Source organism: Schistocerca serialis, chromosome 7, assembly GCF_023864345.2.
Source record: "Schistocerca serialis cubense isolate TAMUIC-IGC-003099 chromosome 7, iqSchSeri2.2, whole genome shotgun sequence".
NCBI classification, from domain to species: Eukaryota; Metazoa; Arthropoda; class Insecta; order Orthoptera; family Acrididae; genus Schistocerca; species Schistocerca serialis.
In genome coordinates this window covers 358,248,317-358,270,638 of record NC_064644.1, presented here as the reverse complement: position 1 = coordinate 358,270,638, position 22,322 = coordinate 358,248,317, and the positions used below count along the sequence as shown (strand labels likewise).

General features: G+C 39.0%; 1 protein-coding gene across 1 annotated transcript in view; it reads left to right on the top strand.

The window, feature by feature from the left end:
- Positions 1 to 22,322, top strand: part of LOC126412755 (furin-like protease 2) — a 460,996-nt gene that overhangs the window by 434,195 nt on the left and 4,479 nt on the right. Inside the window, exons 15-19 of the mRNA XM_050082503.1 lie at positions 107 to 378; positions 10,211 to 10,487; positions 10,751 to 10,950; positions 15,470 to 15,739; positions 19,219 to 19,412. Coding sequence (XP_049938460.1) covers positions 107 to 378; positions 10,211 to 10,487; positions 10,751 to 10,950; positions 15,470 to 15,739; positions 19,219 to 19,412 — 1,213 coding nt within the window. The remainder of the gene's footprint in view (positions 1 to 106; positions 379 to 10,210; positions 10,488 to 10,750; positions 10,951 to 15,469; positions 15,740 to 19,218; positions 19,413 to 22,322) is intronic.

The window sequence follows — 22,322 nt, the reverse complement described above, 5'->3', positions numbered from 1 at the left end:
GATACAGTTAGACTAGCTCATTTGTATTTCACATTCATTTCCAGAGAAATAAAGAATTTTCTTAACCAGGAGATCAAATATGTATATTTCACACATTTGTTAACAGATGTGCACCATGTCATGCATCATGTGAAACATGTAATGGGTCGAGTGAAACACAGTGCTTGACCTGTCGACCTGGCAGATTTGAGCTGGCTGGAACATGTCTAGCCAGTTGTCCTGATGGATACTATGCTGACAAGAAACGACGTGAATGTGTTCGCTGTGCATTTGGCTGTGCCAGCTGCAGTGGTAATGTTTGCCTGGCATGCAAGGAAGGCTGGACACTCAACCGCAAAGGCAGATGTGTTCCTGAAGGAAACATTCATTGCACTAGATGTAAGTATCAATGAACGCAGCACTGTGTGTAACTGTTTTACATTCTTCTAGATTCTTTTTTTCTTCTTGCCCTCACAATAGGTGATTATCTCTCATCTTGGGGTCTGAGTGTACTTTTTTTTAACCTTCCCCAACTTCTCTCTCTCTCCTTCCCAATGAAAGAAGTAATAGTTCTGAAGGCTAGGGTACTGCCATGTAGTTTCATGTGTTTCAGTGAGCAGTACTAAGTATTTTGTCTCCTGTAAGTATGTACTTGTTCTCACAATAACAGTTACTGTCGATAGGCGCACACAAAAGTACATGACAATCTCTTGGTATTCAGAACTATTGTTTCCTTTCTTGGGAAGGAGAGAGGGCTTGTGTGGAAGTGGGTTAAAAAGGAAGAGCAGGTCACTCAAACCTCAGGATCAGAGGAGACCCACCTCTATATTTCTTTCCATACTTCCACTTTATGTATGAAATGTGTCCTTTAATCATAGGCTATAAGCTACGGTATGTATTCTCGCATATTTTAAAAGCGCCCCTCCTCATTCTTTTGGCTAGTTATCACACTTCGATTAAACTGTATGTCTAAGTGGTCACCGATATTTTCCTTAGGTTCTATGATCATTTGTTTCACCAAAGATTCTTAGTTGGGGCCCCCAGTTGCTAATTTCATAATGCAGAGCCACCTGTACAAATAAAACTTGTTCACTAAGCATGGACACTTACATTAATTCATCTCCCTTTATACAGTGGATATTTACTGCATATGGTTTTTCTGATTTAAGTTTTTATAAAGACTTTCATGTTCATATTTGTGGTTTATAGAATTTCTAGCACATACTTCCTCGATAGAGTTTTTGCATCAGTGTTGTTTGATTTTAAACTGCCAGTGCAGGTGCCACTATATTTAGGGGGAATTGAAGAGATTTGCATCTGCTATTGTGAAAACTAAAGCAAATCTGGCTTGATATTGAAGCATATATTTCATTATTTAGAACAATAAACAAAGTTGATACTAAGCACAGTGCATCCCATTCTGAAAGCTATTCACAAATGTGAAATGAACAGGTTTCCAATCATGACAGTTACAAGAAAGTTCATCTTGTGTAGCGGTATCAGAAAGTTGCTGCAAGTGGTTGTGTCCTAAGGGGCAACTGTAGCAATGTTCCTAAGGCACCAACTGTATATTGTGTAGATGCTGCTTACTCTACGTATATGAATAATGTGCTAACTGCCCCCCCCCCCCCCCCCTGTTTTCCCCGGACCTCCCCCCTGAATGAAAGATGTTCTGTCCAGGAAAGGTAATATGAAAGGAGAACTTTGGGCACTACATTCATCGTACTTCCAAAACATAACAAGTGTGTTAAACATCACAATTATTGCTATTATTACATCTAATTCCACATAGAAGATGCATAAGGATTGTTATCACTTTCTGTTAGGATGAAAATAACTGCAAAGAACTCTTGCATTTCTGTTATACCACAATAAATATTGGTAAGCGATATTATCATCATCATCATCATGGTACTCATCTTACTTTCCAAAACTGCTTCAATTACATGTTGGTTACTGGAAGCTAATCAAAGCAAAGAAACTGTACCAGGGATCTTTTTCAGATGAAGCTAAAAGTCTACAAAAAGGAGTGTTCGTGTGGTATGGAACAATGATATATTTTTAGCAGTAGGTAGGAAATATACATACATTTAAGTAAAAATAGTGTCTAAATGGAGATCATTTGTAGAACATTAAATGACAATGATAGAACAAAGAAAAGTCATCAGTTTGCTGTCATGTTTTTGTTTTTGAATGAGTGCTTATCCATAATTTTAACAAATTGTTTCCATCATTTAAGTGCGTACTTTATTATTCTGGAACTGGCCATAAACAGTAAAATATTGTTAGAACAACAACTCTTGTGGTTTTCTTCATTTTGTGAAAATGTTAATGATAGAATGAAATGCATAATCAAAACCTTCTGTTGTCTGCCAGTCTCATGTTTAGATGTAATTAAAGACGTCAGAATTGGTTATTGTGAGTCAGATGTAGCAAAGGTGATCACTGTTGAATAAAGGATTACAAAGGCAGTAAAGTCTAATTAATTCATAAGGTAGACAAGTATATACCGTATTTGTTGGTATAAAAGATGCACCCCAATTTTTAAGGCTTTCTTTTATGGTAATACATCTACTGCAAAACAATTTTAACACACATGCGCGCTCGCACGCACGCACGCGCACACACGCGCACACACGCGCGCGCACACACACCAGGTATCTAGGCAATATATGTAGGAAAAAGTGCCCATCTTTTAACTTTTGTCCCCAAATCAACAAAATTCATCATCACTGCTGAAGAAAGAAATACTTGAAGACACCATGTCAGAATCTGAATCCTCATACAGTAAATTATCCTGTGTACCTTCCAATGCATTACTGATTATACACTTCTTAAACAATTTAATAACTGTTTCAGTTTTTATACAGTCCCATGAAGCTTTGAACCACTCACAAACTTGAGAAATGCTGGGTCTGTTCCACTCTTCCTTCATAAGTCCCTTAACACTCTGCTATCCGGTGACAACACAGTGGTGTCATGCGCGAAATAGCTGTCAACAGCTGGCGACACCACAGTGGTGTTGTGAGCATAGTATCACGCAGTGGCCAGCGACAGTACTTCATTATCTTTTGCATTCCGTTTTTGTTTTGTTTAGGTAACAATAAGTTACACACGTCAACAAGTTTTCTTGTTTTTATAAGTACTTGTACCCTTTCATCATGGCAGACAAGAGAGACAATAGGATTATTTAAGATGAATGTGTGGACATCTTGTCTGACATTCTGGATGACTTGGCCAATTGGAAAGAAGACATTTGATAACAAAAAAATGAACATGAAGCAGAATCGTCAGAAGATAGTGAAATATGTCCAAGAAGAATTCAGTGAACTCTACGGTTACCAACTGATTCAGCTGAATCGGGTGAAGAAGACAGTGCACAGTGGTCAGACTTTGATTTACCGAGGACCAATAATAAATTTGAAGAACCTCCGGGTCCAAACATATTTCCCAAAGATACACAGAGCATCGAGGATATCGTATAATTATAAAAGGGGAACGATCTATTTGAATATATTAGTAATGAAACCAACAAGTACTTCAGTCAAAATTGGAATAGAAGGAAACTGGATTTTAAAAAATGCTAAATTTGTCGACATTACGGGACCTGAACTTAGAAAATGGTTTGGTCTTGCTATCCTTATGGGAACTGTAAAAAGAGCAAGGATCGGTGGTTATTGGTCAACAAATTCATTGATAGACACACCGATATTTCGCAAAATGGTGTCCCGCAACCGTCTCAGACAAATATTATCGTTTTTACATTTTTCCGACAGCAACAATCAACTGCATAATAACTGCTTTGAAAAGAAATTTGTAATTGATTATTTTTCCAAAATGTTTAAAGAAATGTTTAATTTATGTTAATTCATCTCAGTTGGTGAAGGAATGATACCATGGCATGGACGGTTAAATTTTAAAGTTTACAATCTGTCGAAAATTATGAAATACAGCATGCTCATTCAGATGCTGTGTGATTAGAGTACGGGATACATTTCCTCATTCAAGATATATTCCGGCACTGGGCAGCCTTCAGCAAAAAAAGTGATGGAACTATTGACAACTTCTGATGGAAAGTGGCATTACCTCTGCATGGATAGTTATTATAACAGTGTCAAACTTGCAGAGAAGTTACTAAAAAAGAAAATTAGAGTTTGTGGAACGATGCAGCAAAATAGAGGATTTCCAGAAAATTAAAATGCGCAAAAGTCAATGTGTTTGAAGCCTGTTGTCGACAGTAAGGTGACAAGCGGCTGGCAACAAGCCAAGCAATCCGAATTAGTGCTGCCAGCGCCAAGCGAATAAATTTGTACGAGGCATGTGGACTGCAAAGTATTAAACGTTCTGTTTATACAGCATCTAATGGTTGAAGTAAACTAGTTAGCCCTCCTGGAACTACAACTAATTGAATCTTTAATTCGTTTGCTCTGTTTTTAACATCTTATGTTCTGTGAGAACAAAACTGAGCCCATACTAACAGAATGGCCTTCTTTAGACAGCCTCCAGGTCACCTAGACCAAATTCTATTCATCCGCAACCTCATTCCTCGTTCATCCATCCAACCAACTTCTATTGTGTACATGTACAAATACTCCTTTTGGCAATTGTTCCTTAGGAAAAATCATACTTGCAAAAATTAAAACTGACAGCAGTTTTGTTACATTTCTACAGGAGGATAAAGAGCTGCGTAATCAGTCCTTTTTAACCCAAAATTTTAACAATGTGTTTTGTGCCATTAGATTCCACAGTTCCATTAGAAGGCATATCATTAGCACATCTTGTCCCTCTTTCCTTGCATTAATGGCAAGTTAATGAAATTTGACAATTTGTTCTTCGTACTCAGTTAGCGTCTTTTGTGATATTTTTGTCTTGATCCACATTGAAAGCCGGGACCTCTTATTAAATCTTGAACACTGTAATGTTGATCCAATTAAGCTGACAATCCCATTGTTAATGGAAAATGCTTCTGTTGCTGAATTATCATTTTCACAGAAACAAATTTTCACTTGTCTACTTTCTGAAATCCATGTATTGAGTTCTACTTAAAGTTTTTGCCAATTAACTGTTCCATTTATCTGATTATGTTCACTATGAGATGCCTTTTTTTGAAACATCTTCCTGCTTCTGCCAAGTTCTTATCATTTCTTTCAGCTGGAAGTGTCCCGAAATTTGTTTGTGCAGCCCTGTTTATGTGCTCTTTAGCATATGCAATCACTTGCAGCTTAAATGCAGTAGTATAGCAATGCCACTTTTCAACTATAGTCTGCAAATAAAACCACAATATAGGTGTAACACAAGTGAATCTCCACACTAAACACAACAATGACTGAAGCGTGAATGAACAATATAAGAACAGTTAATGCTGGCACATGTGCATCAACTGAACTCTGTACAATTGGTATGCTCAAAATTTGTAAGAAAATTAACAATGAATTGCTCACAGCTGAAATGGAGAAATTTTGAAGAAATGGAGCTTATAGCTACCTACCTTAACGTGTTACTGGCATATGAACAACATCCAGTTTTTGGGCCTGTTTTAAAATTTAAATGTCAACAGATTCAGTATCTATGTTGATGTGAAACAAGTATAGGTAAATACTTACTACAGCTTCACAGAAGCAAGTGATCATTAGAATAATTAAAAGTGATAGGTAAATTTCTTTATGTTGTGTGAAAAGATTGGGCATTCCTCTCTCTTTTCTCACAAATCTGTGAAGAAACAATGAAGAAACACCAAAATGGTACAGTAGAATATATATTCTACTGTGCGCATTGCCATAGCAAAGGAGGCATTCAATGGAAAGAGGAGACTGTTATGAGGCAAAATAGATAAAGGTCTAAGGAAAAGGACTGGCAAATGTTTTGTCTGGATTGTGGCAGAAACATGGACGCTGAGATGAGATGATGAAAAATGGTTGGAAGCATTTGAGATTTTGTATGTGGAGGAGAATGGAGAGAATAAGCTGGATGGAAAGAGTGAGTAATGAAAGAATATTGGAAAGGGTTGGTGAGAGAAGATGTCTGCTGAAAGTTAAAAGAGAAAGGAAAAAGAACTGGTTAAGGGAGTGCTTGCTAGCAGATGCTTTGGAAGGACTGGTTTGTGGGACAAGACTGACAGGAAGAAGGAGACCAAGATGATAGACAACATAGAGGGAAGAGAAAATAATGCGGACCTGAAGAGGATGACAGCAGACCAGACAACCTGTAGAACTACCATGTGAAAACCTGCCTTTTGGGATAACGACGACGGCGATGATGATGATGATGATGATGATGATGATGATGATGATGATGTGCACCTTGCAGTGATATGTAAAATACACATATGAATATACAGGGTGATTCAAAAAGAATACCACAACTTTAAAAATGTGTATTTAATGAAAGAAACATAATATAACCTTCTGTTATACATCATTACAAAGAGTATTTAAAAAGGTTTTTTTTCACTCAAAAACAAGTTCAGAGATGTTCAATATGGCCCCCTCCAGACACACGAGCAATATCAACCCGATACTCCAACTCGTTCCACACTCTCTGTAGCATATCAGGCGTAACAGTTTGGATAGCTGCTGTTATTTCTCATTTCAAATCATCAATGGTGACTGGGAGAGGTGGCCAAAACACCATATCCTTAACATACCCCCATAAGAAAAAATCGCAGGGGGTAAGATCAGGGCTTCTTGGAGGCCAGTGATGAAGTGCTCTGTCACGGGCTGCCTGGCGGCCGATCCATCGCCTCGGGTAGTTGACGTTCAGGTTTCATAACTAACCTTTTTCGTAGGACTCTCCATACAGTTGATTGTGGAATTTGCAGCTCTCTGCTAGCTCTGAGAGTCGATTTTCCTGGGCTGCGAACAAATGCTTGCTGGATGCGTGCTACATTTTCATCACTCGTTGTCGGCCGTCCAGAACTTTTCCCTTTGCAGAAACACCCATTCTCTGTAAACTGTTTATACCAACGTTTAATACTCCACCTATCAGGAGGTTTAACACCATACTTCGTTCGAAATGCATGCTGAACAACTGTCGTCGATTCACTTCTGCCGTACTCAATAACACAAAAAGCTTTCTGTTAAGCGGTCGCCATCTTAGCATCAACTGACGCTGACGCCTAGTCAACAGCGCCTCAAGCAAACAAATGTACAATTAAATGAAACTTTATAGCTCCCTTAATTCGCCGACAGATAGTGCTTAGCTCTGCCTTTTGTCGTTGCAGAGTTTTAAATTCCTAAAGTTGTGGTATTCTTTTTGAATCACCCTGTATAAGTGTAGACTTAAAATAACTTTAGGATATCAAATAATCAGATATGAGTAAAAGTTTCCTGTGCCAGAAGTTGATTTGTGGATGAAACATGCATTATGAAATAATTGGTGAATGAGAGCATAGGGAGTTACAGAAAATTTGTAGTGAGAATTGGTAAGAGTTGTCATATCTACCCAGATTATTATGAAATTAAAAAGGAAGTTGTAATAAACAGCTATGCCAATCTTACCTTAATTAAAAACTATCTGAAACAACAGTCAAGACAAAATATGGCTGTTGCATAAAGTTTCATAGGCTGTGCCTGAAAAATGTTGAGTTGTACTTGCAAATGTAGAGGAGGAGGAGGAGGAGGAGGAGGGGGAGGAGGAGGAGGCAGCGACAAACATAGTTTTGAGAGTATAATAATGTGAGCCACTCAATTTGGCCTGTACTGGCATCTAATAAAATGGGAACCAGGAGAAAGATGATGAGAATGTAATGTTCTTTAGTTGAGACACTAAAAATTATCTGAGAACAAATGAAAGCCAAGCAGTGAAGTATTCAACTTGAATACTTTAACTTCTGTATAAAAATTTAAGACAAGAAGAATGGAAAGAAGAAATGTAGATATATTTCCAGTTCTTGTTTCTCAGACCTGCTGTCATCTCTCTTTCCTTTCTTTACTTTGGTGCTCCTCTAACTTTTTTTCTGTGATTTAAATTGATTCCATCATTCAAGTAAGTTTTGCTAAGTGAATACTGTGACGTATTTTCATTTTCCTGGCATAATACTGTGATCAAACTTCTGTTAGGGTACTCCAAAAACCAAAGACTGCTAGGTCTCAGGTAATCTACTTCAGCCATAAAGGTTTGTAAATTTGTGTCACATGAGCACATCATAAAGAAATTTGGAAGCATATTTTATAAATGAGTATTTTGATATAAAATTAATGATGAGTATTAAAAATTGGACAAATACAAGTAGGACTTGCAATCTGAGGTTTCCATGCAAAATTATTCATGTATCTAGATATTATTGTTGTTATTATTATTATTATTATTATTATTATTATTATTATTATTTCATGTTGTTCAGTGGCCTAGTCTTTCTGTTGGACCTCACTTTGGTGACTTGCATGCCCCTAATCCACCCCAATTATCCAACCAAGATACGGGACCTACAGTTTAAAGTGGAATCCAAATCACGTGTTGTCTTTGGCAACTCCTCGCTTCATTGAGAGATGAAGGCTAGGTTAAACCAAAAACTGAAAAATGCTTGGTCCAATTGAGATGTGGTAACATTAAGTCTCCGTTTCCAGGAGTGCACTTCACTGCTTGACAACCATCCCCTACATGTACTGTATGTAGGTAGTTCATCTGCCGATTTTGATGAGTGAGTTTGCTAGTAACAAAATCTGTGACACACGTGGTCGAATCTTTTAACTACGTTGACATCCACTTCCAGTGGACTGTACACCTTAGTATTCGAAATAAATTTCAGCATGATACCTATACCCATTCCTGAGAGAAAGATCTTAACAGTCAGCCAGCCAGTCAGTCTGTCAGACAGACAGATGGACAACAGAGTGATATTAGAAGGGTTCCATCTTTACCGATTGAGATATTTAAACCTCAAAACTGCACATTAAAGCACATTGTTATGCTAATTTTATGAGGTGAAGTATGATATATCATCATACCTTCTCGGTGTGGTGACCATCGTCACTGTGCCACAAGCAGGAAGGCACGATTCTGCAAACGCCCTTCATTTTAAATATTTACTACTGCTCTTTTGTACACTGTTTACATCTTGACACAAGTGATGGGGAGTGGCTCTATGGCATCACCTTTTGGTGCTAACTTGTCAAAAAGAAACTTTTTCACCTGAGGATGCATCTTCAAGTGGCACAAAGCCAATTGTGACTTTCATTAAAAAGTATTCTACAGCCAGTGCAGATTATATCTTTCAAAATGTGGAAATTTGGCTGTGGTTGCCCACAGTTTAAAATAACATGCTTGGAGCACTTCTGCCAGCAACAACATTGTACTCTGTCATCAGATGGGCTGCAGACCCTACTTCAGAGTGCAGACAAGCCTCTGACCCCCATGTTCTGAGACAAGGTATGGGTTTCCAAATTCTTGTCACCAACTCATGGTTTCACTGACTATCAACCACTCTCCATGTATAAATGATACTTAGTTGAAACCCTCAGCTGCCGATAGGTGTTGTTGATATATCTCGATGGGAACACCTGTCGGCAGCTGAGGGTTTCAACTAAGTATCATTTATTGTAGAGAAGCTGCAACGGTCGTCAATGGTATCTGTTCTTTCAAGAACAGTTACTGTCTTCATATACTTTCCATGTAGGTTCACAACAGTAGCACGCAAACAGTTGACCAGCTTTATCGTTTCCAATATTTTCATTTTCAGATGCCAAGAAATAACAATTTTCCCATTGTCAAAGTCGTTTATGTTACTGGATTTTCCCACTTGTGTTTCGTATCACTGCTACGTGATTCCCCATTTGTCTCTCCTCACTAAATAAAGTATCCTTACAGCATCATGTGCGTCCCAGCACCACCAGGGGGGCATTTAGTCACACAGTGGATGGTGGTAATAATGTTTCAGCTCATTAGTGTAATGGGTGCGTGACATTAATTCCAGTGACACCTTGGAACATCTTACATGGAATGTACCTATTAGATATTAATATTGCACACAGTGGCATGATTATGTTAGTGGATTTTAAAGAATAGTGCTAGTACCAGACAGTGCACCAAAACGGGCTACCAGTTAAAAAGAATGAAGTGTGACTTTGACTCAAGTTTTACGTACGTTTTAATATGAGTTGCTTGGTTCCAGCTGGCATTTTGTCAATTATTTCAGTTTCAGGGATTGTAGTTTACTGGAAGACTTGGATTTGTTTGTTGATTACCCAATCGTAAGTCTGAGATATAGTTACTAATGTTCACTGTTTTTCTTCAGCTGAATACTACACATCTGGGCTGTGTGCACGGTGTCACGAAAACTGTGATACCTGTTCAGGACCTGGAGCAGATCGCTGCCTCTCCTGTGTATCCCCACTGCTGCTGCAAGGTGCCTCCTGTGTGGTACAGTGTGAGGAAGGAAGGTACCCTGAGAGAGGAATTTGCATGCCTTGCCTGCACACGTGTACAGCCTGTGAGTCACGTACCAACTGCACCTCTTGTCGAGCAGGACTCCACCTACAGAGTGGAGAATGCAGGGCAGCTTGTGCTGATGGGTAAATTTCTTATGTGGAAATTTTCCACTGAGAAAGAATTTTTTTAGTTACATGTGATCAAAAAGTGTAGATGTTTTACCACAAGACTTAAAGAATGGTTGAGATGACGTAGAAGTGATAACAGTAGTATTATGCCACTACTGTGTGCCTACAGATGTATTTCCCTTGTAGTAGTTGCCTTCTTTACATATTTGTACAAGATGTGTGAAAAAAAGTGTGACTGTATTTGTTGCTTCAAAGATGCTACCATTTCTTTTTTTCAGGTATTACAGTGACAGGGGTATCTGTGCTAAATGTTATCTCAGCTGCATGACTTGTAGTGGTCCTCGCCGTGATCAGTGTGTGACATGCCCAGCTGGGTGGCAGCTAGCAGCTGGAGAGTGCCATCCAGAATGTCCAGAAGGCTTCTTCAAATCAGACTTTGGTTGTGAGAAGTGTCACCATTATTGTAGGACTTGCAAAGGTAATAACAACAATTCAGTATGTTACCACACAAACTATGTCACAGGTCTAAATTTAAGCAATACTTTGGATCCAACACTCATTTTATTAAGATATTACCAGGCAACAAATTTTAGAGGTGATAATTTGTGAGTTTTAAATGCTGTCATCAGGAGTTAAGTAATTCTCAGTTAGTATCTGAGGGATTTTTAATGACAGGTAGCAATGTATGTGGCACCTCAAGAGCTCATTCAGATGGCTGTGTGACTATGTAGCCACTCAAAAGTGAATATAGGAATCAATAAATTATCTATTCTTTAATTAATTATTCAGAGAAGTCCAATACTGTGATGAATCTAGGACTTGTTTCATGTCACTGTATTAGATGGCTAGTGAAGTGCAGTTTTCTGCCTTTAATTGTATGAGAAATATGTTCTAGTATGACCACTATATCTCGTCATTGTGAAACATAAAAGACTGACAGATGCTGTATGCAGTCAGCATGTTTCTGGTGAGTCCTACATGGAATATTAACCCTTCAAGCCGGTAGTTTCCGGGTGTGTGCCTAGCCTACTGGCGGTAGTTTATGTAGCTGGCTGGCCCCAGCATGCCGTGTTTCAGTGAAATTGCTCTAGGATGGGAATTACTTGTTCAAATGTTATGAAAATTTCAGGAATTGGTATCAAAACATATTTATTACGATTAAAGCATACATTGTCACTTAAAATGAATTTTGAGTGTGGTATATTCTGAAACAATCTTCAAAACAAAGTCCTACACCACAGTCCTTGCACCAGAACGATGTTTCCTTACGTTTCCCCATCTTCTTGCAGCAGACTGAACATCGCTTTGTAGGCTTACTCTTCTTCTCTGTGGGTGGGATCTTCTCAATAAAATGCCTTGCTGTGAGCCGTTCAGATACAGGAGGTTTTGAAGGTCGCCTACATCGAGGTAAAGTTACATTCTTCCCCTGAATTTCCAGCAGTTGTGTTATGAATAGAAGCCTGAAATTTATATACGTTTCTTCCGTTGTTTTTTTGCTAGCATTGTAAACAATAAAAGCATTGTTCACTGCAACATTCATCAGCCTTCTAAACATTTTCATATACCACTTTACACCTTTCTTCCTTTCCATGAGGAAAGGTTGTAGTTTCTGATCCTTCAAATCTACACCGCCCATAAAACTATTGTACTTTTTTATGCACTGAGGCTTTCTTACCTTGTTGACCCTTTTAGTTTCCGTAACAACTGCATCATTATGAAATATGGAAATAAAGGCAACCTGCTTTTTATCCATCCATTTGAGTACCATTACGCCATGTGAATGATATGCTAAGAGTTCACCTTTCCTCCGTTTTGCATGTTTCAAGGCACCAGGTACATTCTTTTTATTCAGTCAAATTGTGCCAGCTACATTCATACCTCTTTCCTTCAAAAAGTGGCACAAAAGGACACTGTTATAATGATTGTCCATCCAGAGCATATGGCCTAAGTTGAAAAGAGGCTTAACAAATTTCACTACAATCTGACTGGTTTTCAGGGGATCTGCAGAAAGAAATTTCATTTCTATTTTTGTGGAACTTCCTGTATAAATAATAAATTTCCATAAATAACCTGTGGAAGATTAGCAGATCTCATAGGACTTTATACCAAACTTTGCTGATTTTAGAGGTAGATAGGTTTTCATTTCCAGCCTTCCTTTCCATAATGTAAGAGATTCATCAATAGAAATGTTTTCTCCCATGTTGTATGTATTTCTAAATGTATCATTCAAGTGCTGAATGATGGAACCCAACTTGAACAATCTCTTATTGCCTTCAAATGTATTCAGTTCTTCATTGTTTACAAAATGAAGGAATCTGCAAAGTAGCTCAAACCTGTCTTCTTGCATACTCTGGTAAAAAATCAGCTTGTTCAAAAGCGGATGCTTGCTGAAGTACAACTTTATGGATGGCTTCTGAATAATTCCATCAACATCTGCAGTGCAAAAAACACATAAAGCTCATCTTTGTCAGTATCTACACAGTTACGTAGCCTAGAACGAGGTTGTAGAACAGTCTGTTTTTGTATACAATCTGCAGCATAACGGTTAGTTTCACACATGATTGTTTCTACGATGCTTTCACCGAAATACAGCTTGAACACTTCAGCTGCAGAATTTACCTGTATCACAGGTCCACATTTACCAAAGAATGGTGTTTTCAAAGAGACATAAGAGCTGTCGATTTCTTGCCATTTCCAGTCTTCATTTTGTGCATGTTTCACTGGTGCACCTTGTTCAATGTCATCGTCACTGTCCGCCGTTTCTTCTTCACTTCTTTTGGGTGTTTCTTCCAAACAGTCAAAATCACTTTCATCATCAACATCTAGATAACTCCCGCTGTCATTTATACTATCTAAACCATTCATCGGTTCATTGAGAATTGCGAGAATTTGCTATGAAGTAAGACCGTGTGAAGTGTTTGGCTGGATCGTTTTGCATTTGAGAGTGTCGCTCGGACTGTGAGATACAAAATGTTATTTCTCCCGACTGCTTCTCTTCATGACAAAGATCTTCGAAGCAGAGCAGCACAGATATGTCTGTAGTTAGCTGACGAAGTAGTATCGGCTGTCGTCAACAGATGGCAGAGCAGTACAGTTTTACCTCAGAGACTGCAACTGGCGAGTATGTGGTCAGGAGGCAACCAGTGTGGACATTCGCAGCGCGTGAGTACGTACTTGGGCTCCCGGCTTGAGGGGTTAACCACTCAAGAGGTAAATATACCCCACACCCCTTGCAACTGAATGGTTGACAGGATGCTAAACAAAACTCAAAACATTGTTGATACTGTAGATAACTACCTTCATTAGAGTTAATTAGGAGGGGGAAAAATAAATACATTGTCCCAACTCAAATAGGCTGAGGGATGTGTCAGGTGGAGTTGGTAAATGGAGGAAGGAGCTGGAGAGGGAAAGAGATGGGTGGAAGGAAAGGAGGCTGATGGCTAAGAGGGAGAAGAAGCAAGGGAGGGTAATAGGAATGTGGACTCCCTCCCTGGCACAGACAGTGGAAATTGCTTGTTCATGCAATAAAGTGGAGGGATGGGATGGGGGGGGGGGGGGGAGGGGGAAGGAAAGGTTACAGGGGTGCGGGTGGTTTTGGGAAAGGTGCTGACAGATATAAGACCAGGAGTGTGGTGAGACCAAAGGATTTGTTGTAAGGATATAATATTAAGGGGGGGGGGGGGGGTAAAAGATAGATTGAGTTGTGAATCAACAACTGAAGTTGGAAATTTTGTGCTCAGTGACACGTTCTGTCAGTGAGTGACCAATGTTATTCAGTGCCTCAGTTGAGCAGTGGCCAGTCATTCAAGTGGATGAATTGTTGGTGGTCATGCCAGCGGTCTCCATCTTACTGTGTTCTATCTTCCCTGCACAACCCTCTCCTTCACTTCATCATGGACCTTAAACAACTGCTTGTGCCTGTGCCATGGGAGGCTCCTTAGTGCCACATTCTTAACCGTTTACTTACTGCCTCTCTCTGAGATCCATTATCCTCCCTTCCCTCAGTCACATCCATCCCATCTTTGCTTTCTTGTTTCACTCATGCCACCTGGTACACTCACCAAAGTTGGACTGCATAACCAGGCTAATGGTCAGCTGGAGCATTATTTATCTGCATGCAGCCACTCAGTGCATCAACCATATGGTGATTGGTTAGCTGTAATCCTTCCAATAAGTGTACATAGCTATTGTTCTCATTCAAAGTACCGAATTATCATTTCACCGTCCCCCCCCCCCCCCTCCCCCTTTTCCCTTTCCTTCCCTGTAGTCCTCTTCAACTATAACATTTTTACCCTCCTCTTGCAACTTTTTATCGCAGTTTTCCTTTATTGCCCAAGAAGTACCAAAGTTCCTGTGGAACTAAAACATTTTTTGTTGCCTTTGTTTTGGCATTGTCACTGAAAAAACAAAGTATGAGGATTTTATCTTCTGTCTTTCATTTATCATAGCCACCAGCATTAGGAAGAGCATAACTTGCTACTCACTGTAGAGATGACATATTCAGTTGCATACAGGCAAAATGAAAAGAGCTGCTGGTGGTGGTAGTCATGTGTGCTTACTTGTGTGAATGTGAAAGTTTTCTTTTGAATGCGTGTGTGTGTGTGTGTGTGTGTGTGTGTGTGTGTGTGTGTGTGTTTGTTTGTTTGTTTTCTGTTTTCTCTTCGCTCAATTAGGCTTTGGCTGAATGCTATAATGTTTAATGCTCTTTTTGCTGTGTCTGTCTGCAGCTCAGTGGGTCGTCTTTACAGTGAATAGCAATCTGTCCTTTTCTTAGTATTGCTGGTATTCCAGCCTGGGGTTTCCATTGTTTGATTTATTGTAACCAAATAGCCATTAAAATTTATTAAAATCCTTTCAAGAAAAAAGATATCTTACTCATTAGTAGCCTTCAAACAAGGTGATAAAGCCAGATAAAAAAAAAGTCACATTTATCTCAGCTTAATAAAGCTGTGAGTGTCTGTGATCACTTGCTTTAGCTTTCTAATGCTCATTTTCAGGTGAAGGACCACTACAGTGTACCTCATGCCCTGCACATGCCATGCTGGATGGTGGATTGTGTGTGCAGTGCGTTGGTACTCAGTTTTATGACCCACCCTCACAGACATGCCGCGGGTGTCATGAATCCTGTAAGAGCTGCTCAGGGCCAGGAGCCTTCAGCTGCTCAACTTGCAGTCCTCCGCTGCATTTGGATCGTCTAAACAACCAGTGTGTGCCATGCTGTGCTGCACCTGGACAGCAAAACTGCTGTACTTGTGACAATAACACTGGTAAGGACTGATTAAGGGCTTTCAATTTGTTATATACAGGATGGCCAAAATAAAACTATCCGTTGACTACATCACTTGGCTGCATTCCTGTAAGTTATTTGAATTTGTCCAAAAAAGTGTTTCCTTTACAGTGTGGTATAAGCAGCATTAGTAGTTGCTGCGTGCGCACGCTCTGCCCCAGGACATTCCCAGCATTTCCTGTAAAGGGCAGTTCTCCAGTGATTCTGTAGATTTTCCCAATGTCTTACACATTTGTGCTCCTCACGGGTATGCTGCCAGATGTGATCATCTTCACAACACGATGTTTCGTAATGAGTTTGGTGTAGTTTGTCACACACTTACAAATATTTTTGGCAGAATTTTTATTTTGGCCTTCCTGCATGTTCTCATAAATAAATTTGCTAGAAAATACAAATAAACAAGCTGAAAAAGCACAATGTACACAATATAATTAAATGAAGAACAGTGAGCTTCATATCCTAACTAGAGAGTATAGTCCACCTGTCTTCTCTAAATTGTTGTTCAGTGATAACTGTGAAGGAGGTACATGTTCAACTTTCCCGTACCATTTATAAAAGATGATGTGCAGAATACTTGTGAAAATTTTCATTTTAATCATAATGGTTGCATAATGGTATTTCTATAAAGAGGTTCACAGATTGTTGCAGAACATTTTTAAATTTTGAAATGCATAAAAACACTTACTCAGTATGCTGCAGAGGACATAGGAAATGTTGAAAGGTGGATGATCTCATGATCACATAAACAGATGCAGTGTATTAGTGCTCAGCTTTGAGCTTCTGGTATTATTCAAGAGGCATGCATGCATATCTCCCCCCCCCCCCCCCCCCCCCCCCCCGTCTCTCCCCCCCTCCCTCTCTCCTCCCCCCTCCTAGAGAGAGAGAGAGAGAGAGAGAGAGAGAGAGAGAGAGAAATCAGTCAAGGTATCTAGTGTGGATTGTTGAGTAATGGACAGGCACACAACCAACAGCTTGTAACCATAATACAGCTGGAAGGGTTTTAATGAAATTGATACGGTCATGAAAGCCTATGTGGTCTTGTTTGTAAATAAGTCGTATAAAATCACAATGTTAACACTAGTTTTACTGTCACAATGGTTTTTGAGATTTGAAAGAAATACAAGGCTAGTTTGAAAAATTTTCAGAATGGATTAGAAAGAAAAAACTTACCTCAATGAAATTTTTTTTTTTTTTTCAATATGGTCTTTCTGTACACTAATGCATTTGTTTCAGTGATGTTCTAGTACCTTGATCCCATCATCAAAATTACATTCTTCATGACTGCAAAATACGTATCGACTTCAGCTGTCAGTTCTTTGCCTGAAGAAAATCTCCATTTATCTAGGAAAATTTTGAGCTTGGGGAAGAGATGGAAGTCTGATTTAGCCAAATCAGGTGAAGAAAGGTGGTGTAGCAACAAGTCATGTCTTAGTTCATGTGTTTTTGCCATGGCAACAACACCTGTCTATACCTTCCTGAAAGATGACCTCCCTTTTTGCCAGTCTTGGCCCTTTATATGGGTTGTTTACTGTAATTGATACATAAGATTATTGTCTCATAATTGTTTGCCCAGTGGGAAGATAATTTATCAGCAGAAACTCTTTCACATGCCAGAAAATGGGACCATTCTTGCTGACAGTATTGACTCTGCTCTCATTGATGTTGACAAATAAACATTTTTTCATTGCTTTGACTCATGTTTTGTCTCCGGGGTATAGTAGTGGACCGAAGCTTCACCTGTGGTCACAAACTGGCACTGTTTGTTTCCATTCTGATGTGTTCCTGATCATGTGTTAAGTCACAGCACCCATTTGGAATACAGTCTTCTCATATCGAATTCCACTGTTAAACTGGGATATGGCCTTTCAGAGGACGTGCCTACAGTTTCAAAAATTTTTAACACTTTGGCAGCAATCATCCATGACCATTTTATGCCCTTTTACAATAATTTCTGGGGTAGTGGCACACCTTGGTCAACCGCTACATGGATTATCATCTAAGCTGTCCTGACCAAATTTAAACTCATTTGTTCACTTAGCAACAGTTGAATGTGATGGAGCACAGTCCCCTGCTGTGTTCTGAAAACTGATGTGAATTTCAGTTTGTTTTCATAATTTTCTTTGTGAAGTATTTAATTGCTGCTTGAACGTTGATTTTTTTTTTTTTTTCCTATCTTCACAAATCACTACCTGGGAACAACTAAAAGACATTCACACCACAGATGTCTACCCATGTCATTGGTGTGTCACATGTGTACTCATGAAGAATGACTTGTTATCAAGTGGGAACCTCATTGTGCTAATGCTGATATCTTGTGGTGATTCTGTGAACATTTCAAACTACCCTCATTTGTCTTACAGTTCTGTGTTCTCACTGGCATGGATGTAGAATTCATCTTATTATAAAAGGGAGACTGTGACAAGAACAGCATGGGGAGTATATTAATAGATACATGAAGTGAAATAAAATTTAGTAGTGGGGAGTGTGGTGATGATGGAGGAACAAAAGAAGGGGCAGACCTGCTGTTTGCCCGCATCTCGTGGTCGTGCGGTAGCGTTCTCGCTTCCCACGCCCGGGTTCCCGGGTTCGATTCCCGGCGGGGTCAGGGATTTTCTCTGCCTCGTGATGGCTGGGTGTTGTGTGCTGTCCTTAGGTTAGTTAGGTTTAAGTAGTTCTAAGTTCTAGGGGACTTATGACCACAGCAGTTGAGTCCCATAGTGCTCAGAGCCATTTTAGCCAGACCTGCTGTTTGCAAAGATTGAGGCCACTGGCACTGTATGATTAAATTCAACAGGGACTTACCTGGGAATACTAGAGATATTGTAGGGTAGTTTCATTCTAAGACAGGAGTAGAAAGACATTAGATTTGAGGTGGCATGTGGAATGCTGTTTCAGTTGTTGCCAGGCAACGGCATCGTAACCATTGCATTATGTGTAAATGTTAATGGATATGTAAACAGTGTTAAAAATAGCTTATTATGGAAAGATATATTAATTATGTGAGAGAGTGTTGGTTTTAATTCATTTGTCTAAGCTTGTTTCATGTAGGAATTCTAATTTGTTATAGGAAAAAGCAAGCAATTTTTACTAAAGCATTTTCATGCTGAGAAGGGCTTCTACTTTACACTGTACCTTAATGAAACAACAGTGTTGTTTCAAAGCAACAAAGAGAATGACAAATAATCTTATATGTGTAATTGCTTCATTACAATAGTGGAATGCTTATGCTGTCAAAAGTTAAGCTGAAGCTTTATTTTTGAAATAAAAAAATGGTAGGCATTGATTTTTTTATTGTACTTAGCCTTTGAACAAATTTATTTGGTTGTGGCTTGAATGCTTTGTGTAAAATGAGAAGTATCTCTGATTCAGAATACTTAATTGGTAATCACTGAAAATAAGGATAACACAAAAAATTAATTTTGTTCTCTTGTAAAAACCTAAATTTATCGATATTACCAGGTGACTGCCAGAATGCATCACCTGCTGGGAAAAGAAGAACAGCTGCTTCTCGTGCTGAGCCTGTGGACATCAGTACAGAACAAGAAGGGACCTCGGTGCATCTGCCAACTCCCTTTACAGCTGTAACAATACTTGCTGTTCTAGGCTGCATATCTGTCGTTGTTCTGTTTGCTATTATCTTTACTGTACTGCAGGTAAGACATTCCATTGTTCTGTTACTATTTTGGAAGTCTTAGTAAAACACTACGTAGATGATTTTCATTTGATGTGCATCTAACAAAAGAATAAGCTAATGTGACACAGTCCTTTCACTTTGCCCTATTCCTCATTGCACTCCTCCCTCAATATCTTTCTTCTCTAACTAGTGGATGCATGTGGATAAAAACAGAGCCAACAGTTACAAAGAAAACTAAGAAAAGCAAAAAAGTTAGTTTTGCTCTGTTCATTGAACTTTTTAAATAATTTTTAATACTTTTGAGTACCAGTCATTGTTCTGAGTAGAAATTTTTTAAAGTTAATGATAATATATACCATAGATTGCAAACTGCTTCTTCAATTAATGTAAGACAGTCTATAAAATGGGATGATGGGTATGTACATCAAGAAGATAGAATATTTGTCCCTCAGAACGTTTGAGTTAATTAGACAGTGTAGCATGTAGTGTGTGGCTGCATGTTGCCAAGAAACAAAACTATACATGAGTTTACTATTTCAGAACCTGTACAGCCATGTATTGATTCTGAAATTATTTCTGTGATTTTTCTCATCAGTGGTTAATGTTTTTGTTCTAAACTTACTTGTAGTACCAACATACACTATCGAACACAAAGTTAACAGTCTTCAATGAGAGATTAAACTATGTAATAGTCCAGAAAATCAAACAATAACAGTTTCAGATCGAAATTAAAGAAAATCCAAGCACAACTACTTCATTGTGCAATAATAAAATTTAGCAAAATTCTATATAAGTCTTACGGTGGTGAAAACTATATGCTCATCACATTGAAGCATCATATGGAAATATTATACTAGCCCATGGGGTGTGAATAACTGGCCCACCAGTCTAGTCATGCAGAAGTCAGGAAGCATGCCAATCTTTATCGAACTAAAGTCAAAGTACACAGCAACAGCGGTCAAAGCTTGCTTCATTGAGGCAGCTAGTGAAGGAAAAACTGAGAGCAAGAAAACTACTGGTTAACATTATATTGGCCTGTGCTGCAATTTCCCACCCCCCACAAGCCATGGACCTTGTTGAGACAAAAGACTTGTGTGCCTCAGTGACACAGATAGCTGTATCATTGTTGCAACCACACAAGAGGGGTATCTGTGAAGACACCAGACTAGTCTGTAGCTCCTGAAGAGGGGCAGCAGTGTCTGTAGTAGTTGTAGAGGCAACAGACAAGGTGACAGACTGATATGGGTTTCTAACATCAGCCAACATGGCCTTGCTGTGCTGGTACAGTAAATACCTGAAAACAAGGGAAAATAACAGCCATATTTTTTTTCTCAATGGTATGAAACTCTACTGTATGGCGCAACAATGATGTCATCCTCTTGGGTATAATAATTTGGAGGTAAAATAATCTTCAACTTGGATAACTGGTTAGGGACTAATCAGGAGGATGTCATCAGCAGAAAAATAAAACTAGCATTCAGTGGGCCAAAGTGTGGAATCTTAGGTACTTAATGGAGTAGGGAGGTTAGAGAATTTAAAATGAGAAATGGATATGTTGTAGTTAGATACAATGGGAATTCTGTTAAGTGAATGTTCCATTGGTTCGTGTTAGAATACCATTATAATCAATGAAAAGTGTTAATTTGCTTTCGTTCTAAAATATTAATGTATCCAGAATGATATTTTCACTCTGCAGCAGAGTGTGCGCTGATATGAAACTTCCTGGCAGATTCCGCTGCAGAGTGAAAATTTCATTCTGGAAACATCCCCCAAGTTGTGGATAAGCCATGTCTCCATTGTATCCTTTCTATCAGGAGTGTTAGTTCTGCAAGGTTCGCAGGAGAGCTTCTGTAAAGTTTGGAAGGTAGGAGACGAGATACTGGCAGAAGTAAAGCTGTGAGTACCGGGCGTGAGTTGTGCTTCGGTAGCTCATTTGGTAGAGCACATGCCCGCGAAAGGCAAAGGTCCGGAGTTTGAGTCTCGGTCGGGCACACAGTTTTAATCTGCCAGAAAGTTTCAATATTAATGTATTGTATTAACCAGTTTTCAGCTTACAATGCCCTCGCTAGTTATTAAATGACTTGTGTAAATGTCTGATGATGGCCTTATAAGCCAAAAACCAGATAACACAATAAATTGATACCGTAGAACAAAAGTAAATTAGCACTTTTCATTTATTATAGTGGGAATTAGCGAAGTTGAGTGGTAGGAGGAACAGGTCGTTTGGTCAGACAGGTATAGGGTTATAAATACAAAATCAAACATGGGTAATAAATACAAAATCAAATGTGGGTAATAAATAATGAATAAGAAACGGCAGTAAGCTACTATGGTCAACTTACCTGTTTTATTGCAGCTAAAATAGACACAAAGCCAGCAATCGTCACAATAGTACATGTTATATGCTCATACGGTGGTGGTGAAATCGAAACTAAGTGTAGTGTGATAAAAGAAATCATTCAGGTAGTTAAGAGAGACAAAAATTTGATTGTGATGGGGTCAGTGGAATTCTACAGTAGGGAAGGGAAGAAAAGGGAAAATAGTTGGAGAACATGGGCCGAGGGAAAGGGATGGAAGAAGAAGCTGCCTTGAAGAATTTTGTGCAGACCATAATTTAATCAATGATAACACTTGCTTTAAGAATTGCAAAAGAGGGCTGTATATGTGGGAAAGACCTGGGCACACAGGAAGTTTCCAGACTGATTATAATGGTAAGGCAGAGATTTCAAAACGAGATTTTAAATGGTAAGACATTTCTAGGTGCAGGTGTGGACTCTGACCATAATGTATTGGTTATGAACTGCAGTGTAATATTGATGAAATTACAAAGAGGCAGGAAACGGAGGAGGAGGGACCTGGATAAATTGAAGGAACTACATGCTGTTCACAGTTTCAGAGGGACCTTTAGGGAATAATGAAATGAGACAAG